Consider the following 8,473-nt stretch of genomic DNA (forward strand, 5'->3'; position numbering starts at 1 on the left):
ACTAGACCCGAATAAATATCCAAAACCAAAGCCCTTTTTGAAAATCGAAGCATTTTATCTAGAATTTATTGTGTACACATTTAAATTACATCATTGTAATATCAATACATTAATAGCAACACTAAGAATCTTATATGTGTGATTAATCCAACTAGTTACCTACTAATTATATAAAAAAAACTTATACCTTTAAAAATTATATTTTCGTATAAAATTTATAGATCATATGATTTTGACATTTTACGGTATTTTTTTTTCATTATTCATCCAAACACATGTTTATTTTTTACTGTCTTTTAGATTAAAAATATCCTACTAATTATTTACTAGTTTGTTAACTGTCTATTTTAAATTTAAAAATAATATTTATGTACATGTGGTATGTATTTACGTAAATTATTGTAACACACAAACTTGGCATTCATTGTGTAAATAATTTTACTAAAACAGACATTATTAGAATAGAATTTAGATTAATTAATTTTAAACGATTAAGTATAAATTATTATAAATAAGTGTTTTATGGTCTAATTGAATAAAAAATAATAACTTTGTCACTCCTCGTGTGTGAATGATGTATTAAATCTGCATATTATACAAAATTAATAAAAATGTATCATTATCATTGTTTACTTTTAATTAGTAGTATTCTTATTTTAACAGTGCGTATACAATCTCAAGATTCCAAAGGTAAGGTTTTTTTTTAAAAAGATGATTAGTGAATTTAGATTTTGAAATTTTGAAAGCAAATTAAGGTACCTACTAACAATGACTGTTAAAAGACAAAAACGTTTGAATAATAAAAAAGCATTTTATGTACTGGCAAAATGCTTAAAATCCCCAAAAAAAAGTTTCTACATGACTAAAAACATAACGTAGGTATGGATAACAATTTGTTGACGAATCAACAAAGAATCAGATATTATAGACTCAATCGGGCTTAGCCCCTCCACATTGTTTTGATTATTTAAGATTTAATAATAATTTAAGCATAAGTTAGTGAGAATGTGAGATACCTCCTATGTCGAGAACTCGAGAATTATTGTAACAGAATAATTCAAAAGTAAATTATTGTATAAATAAAGTTTAATTTGCAATATGTTTATTTAATAAATATTATGCGGTCATGTAGCAGCAACCAGCAGTATTGCGCCGGTCACCGTCCAATATTTGAGTTTTATTCTGGTGGTTAAAAATTGACAAAAAAACTTATTTATTAATTTTAAAATACCAAACAAAGTATCCGTATTCGTACAGTTGTTACTATTGAAATGAAAATAATCCAGACGATCCTCCTAGTTTTTAGGAAAACATAAAAGATCATGTAGTTTATCATTAAGTAATTATTTGTGGACCTGCTGCCCCCCTAATATTTTAGACCTAGTTACGCCAATGAGTCTGTCACTAACAGATAGTTAATAATTGTGAATTGAGGTACATCTAAACTTCTAAACCAACTTAAATTGCATAGACATCGGACAATTGTGGATAACTTTGTGTATAAAAAATTTAAAAAATATAAAAGTATGTATTTTTTGTTTGGTTTTCAGGTCCAGGAATATCGTCATGTTGTTTTATTGGTGGACGTACTGATGCCGATTGTGGCCTCTCGAAAGTCTTAATTACAGACATACCAGGGAAGTGCACGTCTGTAATTTACTCTGCAGTTTACATGGATTTAAATTACAATGCTACTGATACCAGTTCGACAAACGATTTTAGTAATATTATGATATTAATTATATACATATTATATATTATTATAAAAACATAAATATTTAGGACGTGTAAAATGTATAATCAATTAATAAACTTAAAGTTCCGAAATTATTTTATGAAAATTAGACAATCTATATTTAATATTATATAAGTAAGTAGTCACTAGATATCATATCATATTTTATATAGCTTAATAGGAAACTCAATAATATAATAATTTTATACTAAACAAGATCAAGTTCATATTAATGAGCGATTTTCAGGAACATTGAAAATGTATTAGGCTTTTACGAATGTCATGAAATAAAATATAATAAGTTATTAGTGTAGAGCTAATATGGATTCAAAAATAATTTCTTTCGAAACTTAAACTATTACCAACACAATGCAATTAATTAAAAAAATGTTTTTTTTTTTTTTTAATTATCAGTTGAATACAAATTTAAAAATATTGTATATGATAAAGTACCATGCTGTCAATCTGTCATTTGTTCAGTAATTGATGGAACTGTGCACAATAATCACGCTTCTTCTGATCGGTTGGTTAAGACTATAATGGAAACTGTAGCATTGCATATTATACATTACATCATACCTGTTTAGTTTATTATGATTCCTATAAAAATAAAATTAGTAATTACAATTAATATAAAATATGTTTGACCAGACTAAAATGTAATGTTTTAATTATTAATAAGGTTTTAACATTTTACAAATTAAAATAGACAGTATTTAATATTAAAGATTTTAATATATTTTGTAATTATATATGTGTTATAATTTTTATAGCACTTTTAGACGATATGTTGAATAGTGGTAAGCGTGTAATAATATACTATCTACACGAGAGTCAAGAACAATGGGCTACAGTGCTTGCTTGTAATTCGTCTAATGAAGGAAACAACTCGTTCAATGAAACGAAAGCCTTAACGGAATTTTTTGAAAAACATCCAAAGATTGCTGGTATTATACTTACAGGTTTACAGTATGAAGTAAGTACTTAATTATTAAGTACTTTTAACGTTTAAATGAATAACGACGTTTGCTTAAAATTTTATTTTAAATTCTTGAAGCAAGTAAATTTAGTAAATTTTGAAATTTAAATAATTTTTAACCATGTAATGAAGGTTAATTAGGTTAACTAGTGGTAGAAATATATAAATAAGACTTATATAGAAATCCATAAACTTAAGTATTATTTTGTTTGGAATTTTTATTACTTTATTTCATCGTATCAGTACAATTTTATTTTGATCATTGTTTATTAATATCAAAATGATTATACATTAAAATATTATAATATTAAACTATCTCTGTTTTATGATTAATCATAATATATTAAAATAGAATACAACGTTATATATTTGTGGTTATAAAATAAAAATAGTTAGATATACAAAGTATCTATTACTTAACAAATTACCTTTTCATGTATAAATACCATCGTGATTTTTACGTTTTATTTTCATTTTCTATATACCTATGTTATGATTTTATGATCAAATGTAGACTAATTTGTTTGATTTATTAAAATGTACAGCATGATTTAAAAATATTTACCAATTGATTACCATTTGGTCGTTATAGACTGGTTCCTTTGAAATTCCGGGATTTTCACAAAAATTAAAAAATTATCTTCAGTTGACGAAACAGGCTTTTCCAGAATTAGCGGTTGGCCTTTATTTACGCGGAAACCATTTAATAGATCAGTATATCAACCCAAAGTTTGAATGTGAGTATATTTATATTATTTGTAATGATAATGAGTATATTGTGTTATGTGATATTTTTAAATTAAATTCATTTATTGATAGTTTTATATTAAATATTAATGCATACAATTTAATATAGTTTAGGGAAATTTAATATCTTTTAGAAGACTTCAATTGAAAATCTAATTAAGAATATAAAAAAAAAAATAAACAATTTTAAAATGGATTCTAATTTTTATACAAAGGATTTTTTTTTTATTTTTATTTAAACATAATTTTACTTAAAACTATTAAAAGATTCTCTTAAATTTAGAATGCTAAATTTAATAAATTAATGAATCAAAATGGATGACTACTTGAGCATCTTCACCTTCATAAAAATACTTAAATACTATATGCAAATCACTACAAAAATGCATTAAAAATAGCCTAGGTTAATTTTACAAGAATTATAAGAAACTTTGAGTGCAATTCCACAAACATGTATTTGTCTGAAGTAAAATTTAACAAAATTGAATATTCATAAGCAAATTAACAATATCTGATTGAACTTTTATAGTTTAACTGTTTTGTTTCTATAAAAAAAAGTAAGTGTAGAAACCACAATTACTTAAATTATCACTATTTATACTTAATGAAATTTTAAAAAAGTCAAATTTTTAGCGTACCTACTTTCTGTCTCCTTAATTCGTGATTGTCGAGTCAATTTTATTAAAAGTACCTAGTTTATTTATTAAATAATTTAACTCGAGTATCACAAGTAACTTTGCCATGGACATGTGGACCCAACGGATCTGGCATATTTGAATATGTTTGTGATGATGGAAGTTTAATTTTATGTAGCATCCTCTTTCTCTTTCTCCTAGATTTGAGGTTCATAATTTAGCCACGGCCTTGTTGTTGTGTCCTTTGAAAGTAGTTGTTTTTGTAGGTGCAATTTATCTGATCGAATACGAATACAATGTCATATCATTGTCGAATACGTCAAATCCGGTTTACGATAATCGAATCCGTGATTTTAATATTTACACAAATAGGTAATATATTATGATGGTTTGCAATAAAATTCGGATGATTCATAGATATTCTGAAACAATATAATCCTATTAAGTTTTAGAATTGTTAGTTGCCCATTACACAAGGTAAATTCCAAGCTTTTTATAAGTATTTAAAATTATCAATTTAATTTATGTTTAGACTCTGAATGAAGTAATAAAAGTATTATTGATTTTACAATTCTATTTGATTTTATTATTGTTATTATTATTATTTTTATAATCATCATCATTCATTGATTTTCAGTAAGTTTTCGGTAGCAAAATGGATATAATCGAGCCTATTTCTTTCTAAATTTCAAAATTAGAAAAAATCGCAATCAATTTAAAATTATTTTAAAGCTAGGTAACTTCTACATTTTTTTATTTTTATACCAAGTTATGAAAATTTAGTAAGAAATTTAATTTTCCTACCTATAAAATAAAAAAAAGGATCGGAAAGCATACATAACATAGTTCCTATGAGCATATAAATTTCAAATTTTTATAATCTTGGATATTAATTCGTATAATAAATATTTTTTTTTTAAAGATTTTTGTTAATTTTTTAATATTCCACCACAAATAACCGTAGATACGATGTGCTCGAACAAAAATTTTGCAGTAAATGTTTATGTTAATATTTCCTACATACCTATATTATAATTTTTTAAATATTTTTACAATTTTTAAGCTTTTATAAATATTTCAATATTTGTAGTTTTTTTCATCTTTAAATGACTGTAAAATGTATATGATGGGTGAAAATTCTTGAAAATCTATAAACAATCCCCAATAAGTTGTTATTATATCAGTAAAAGAATTATAAATGTACACGAGCTTAATTGTTTTTATATGCATTCAATTTTAAATTTTTACTAATTCATGAAAATCGTAATAATTTAGAATTTATAAGTCTTGTTCTAAATAATTTATAAAATCAAATTTATACTTAAGGTTTGAAAATGTACCATCTTTCATCAGAATCGTTCATCGATATATCGTTAAGTTTATGTTTAATACATTAATTAAAGCTATTTTCTCAATGATCTCAGATCATTGATTAATGTCTCGCTTAAAAATTATAAGAATAATGTTAATAATAATTAATTTCAATATTTTTAAAAGGGTTGAATATCAGCGAAATTGACTCTGCTATGGATTTTTACGTTGTTTCTCTAGAATTTTTTAACGACTGCTATGATGACCTAAGAATTACTGGAACAGTTCCAATGAATGGAAATACGAATTATACATTGGTATAAAAACATAATTATCTAACAATCAAAGTCAAATATTGATCTTGAAATGTATTCTATTTTTCTAGGATAAATTAAAAAATATCTTACAGAAAGCAAATTTCCCAAAAGAAAAAATATATTTTAAATTTAAAACAAATCCAATATCATCTAATGATACACTTACTTTTTGTGAGGTGACTAATGAACAGGTATACAAATTAAATATAAATCAATGATCAATTTGATATTTATCCGATAAGCTATGTATTAATTTGAGCCATCTATCAAATTAGAATTAAAAAACCATACAATTTTTTAATATATTAATAAGAATAAATGTATAGATGTGTCTACATCCAGAAGTAGCATGTAATTGGTGTGCAGATACTCAATCGTCATATAATGAAAAAGTAATATTTTCTGTTAAACAAAATGTAAGTATTTTTATTAATTTGTTTATGTTTAGGGTCTATATTCGGCAAATAATGGAGCTGGATTTATGGTTCGTTATATTGATTATGATGATCCTGATAATTGTTGTCAATGTGCAGCCCCTTACCCTGCGTTCAACGCTATTCTAGATGGTTTTAATAAAGTTAAAACACAAAACTGTGATTTATTAAATAGAAATTAAAAAGTAGTAAGTCAAATAATTAAAATAAATGTACGTTATTATATCACAGTTACGCACTTTAAACATTTATTCATAATTAATTTAAGTTTAGAAAATAGCATCAAGGATAAAATAAATAGCAGAAAATATTGACTTCTTCATCAAGATTAAATTAATATTTTCGTTAAGATATTAAAAAACATAAAAATGTTCTATCTACATCGCCCCGAGTATAGGCGTATAACAATATAGCATTGATCACTTTTTGTTTTAAATACATTTAATTCATATTATTCATATATTTTATTATTTGCAATATTTGTAAAATAAATACATAATGATTTATAAAATATCTGTTTTTTATTAATGCCCTTGTACAATAATAATCTTTATATAATCTATCAAAAATGGATAATAATAACAAAAATTACGAAATGATTAATTTGGTATATTTATATTTTTATTAAAAACTTATAGACATTGTGACATTTTTTGGTGTCTTTCTTTTTTTTCCTAAGAATGTAACTTTATTCAACATATAGTTACGAACACACTTTACTAAATAAATAAATAAATTAAATAAAAAAAACTTAACTATATGAAAACTACATAGGTACTCAGTAACTTACTTAATATAAAAATGAAAATTTGCATTTCATGAAATGAAAAATATTTTTTCTATTTCCTGAAGCATTTTAAAATAAATGAAATGGATCCATTTTTACAAAATTGATATTAAAATATGATATCGTATAATTTTTTACATAAAATTGCCATTTATTTAGCCTAAAAAATATAATGTCTTTAAGTTTACTTACATACTATAAAAACATAAACATGATTTTTTTATATTTTGTATTTTTAAATAAATACTACAAACAAACAATCTTTATTTATATTTTTAAGATTTTAGCCAAAGATCATTGTTCAAAAATATTTTTTTTAATTCTTAAAATTATGTACTATATAAAGTATTATATATATAAATTAATAAAATAAATGTGAATATACAATTATTTGATAATGTATAAATTCAAGTTTCTATAGTCTATAATTTATAAGCCACGATAAGAACATCATTATTAAATAAGCTGAAAACTGTTTTTGTAAATATTTACACTTTTCCTTATTGGGTTATTTATTATTTTCGAATATTTTGACTAAAAATCTTTTTGTTTGTTCACCATTATTCAATGAAGTAGTAACTAAAGGCTTACTAAGGAAATTCAAAGCTTGATTCCAAATGAGAAATATACAAAAAACAGAAGGTATTCAGATGAGATAAAACATATTTCTTTTTATATTTATGTTCTTAAACTTTTTGTAATGCATCTAAAAACAGAAAACAATAATTCATATATCATAGTATAAAGTATGAAGTTTCAAATATATTTTAGTTCTTAATAATCTTATCATGAGAGGTATGAACCAAAATTAGAAATAACGAATTATCTACTTTTTTGTTCCTGGCATCTACTAGTATACTGATATTAAAGCTCCGAATTTAAATAAAATTGAAACTTTCTAAAAAATAATAGATTTGTTCTTGATTACTGACTAGTGATTATGTTTATTTCACTAAAAATGTTCATACAATTCATAATAAATGTTATTACCGACTAGCTATATGACCTTAGTTCGTCTAATGAACAAATATAAAATATAATGATGATTTAAATAATTAAAATATTTTGCAATATTAATGTATCCAATCGTAAATCATAATAGTATAACGTTAGCAGGATTTAAAAAAAACATTAATCATGATTAGGACAGTTTTTGCTGTTTTAAGTCACAAATACTCTATTACTTGATATTAATTACTAGTTATACAGTTTTAAAATTATCTATTTTAAATTTAAACACAATTGATATTTGTTGAATAAATAATTTTAATTAAACAAATATTATAATATGAATACTATTTAAAAATAATTAATTAAAAACACATTGTTTTCAGAATACACAATATAAATAGTTTATCATAAAAATGTGTTATATGGTCTAGTTTTATAAAAAATAATACTTCCGTCACACTCCGTGTGTGAATAATGCTTTAAAATCTGCATATTACATATTATTAATAAGAATGTACTATTACGATTCCATACTTTTAATTAGTAGTATGCTTATCTTAGCAGTACATACGAAATC

At 23.3% G+C, this 8,473-nt stretch overlaps 1 protein-coding gene across 1 annotated transcript; it reads left to right on the top strand.

Annotated features, from left to right (window-relative positions):
- The first annotated feature begins 584 nt into the window (after positions 1–584).
- LOC132927111 (uncharacterized) lies at positions 585–6,433 on the top strand. Its single transcript, XM_060991575.1, has 8 exons — positions 585–690; positions 1,551–1,721; positions 2,509–2,711; positions 3,307–3,451; positions 5,594–5,724; positions 5,793–5,915; positions 6,051–6,116; positions 6,173–6,433. The coding sequence occupies exons 1-8, from the start codon at positions 612–614 to the stop codon at positions 6,338–6,340; spliced, it is 1,086 nt and encodes a 361-aa protein (XP_060847558.1). The 5' UTR covers positions 585–611; the 3' UTR covers positions 6,341–6,433.
- The last annotated feature ends 2,040 nt before the right edge of the window (positions 6,434–8,473 follow it).

Source organism: Rhopalosiphum padi, chromosome 1 (genome assembly GCF_020882245.1).
Source record: "Rhopalosiphum padi isolate XX-2018 chromosome 1, ASM2088224v1, whole genome shotgun sequence".
Classification (NCBI taxonomy): domain Eukaryota; kingdom Metazoa; phylum Arthropoda; class Insecta; order Hemiptera; family Aphididae; genus Rhopalosiphum; species Rhopalosiphum padi.

Bases quoted from the DNA above. Each gene is read 5' to 3' on its own strand.
- LOC132927111 (XM_060991575.1), top strand. From the start codon at position 612: ATGTATCATTATCATTGTTTACTTTTAATTAGTAGTATTCTTATTTTA. The intron at 1,722-2,508 runs GTAATATTATGA...TAATTTTTATAG, and splicing joins CAGTTCGACAAACGATTTTA to CACTTTTAGACGATATGTTG. The intron at 5,725-5,792 runs GTATAAAAACAT...CTATTTTTCTAG, and splicing joins GAAATACGAATTATACATTG to GATAAATTAAAAAATATCTT.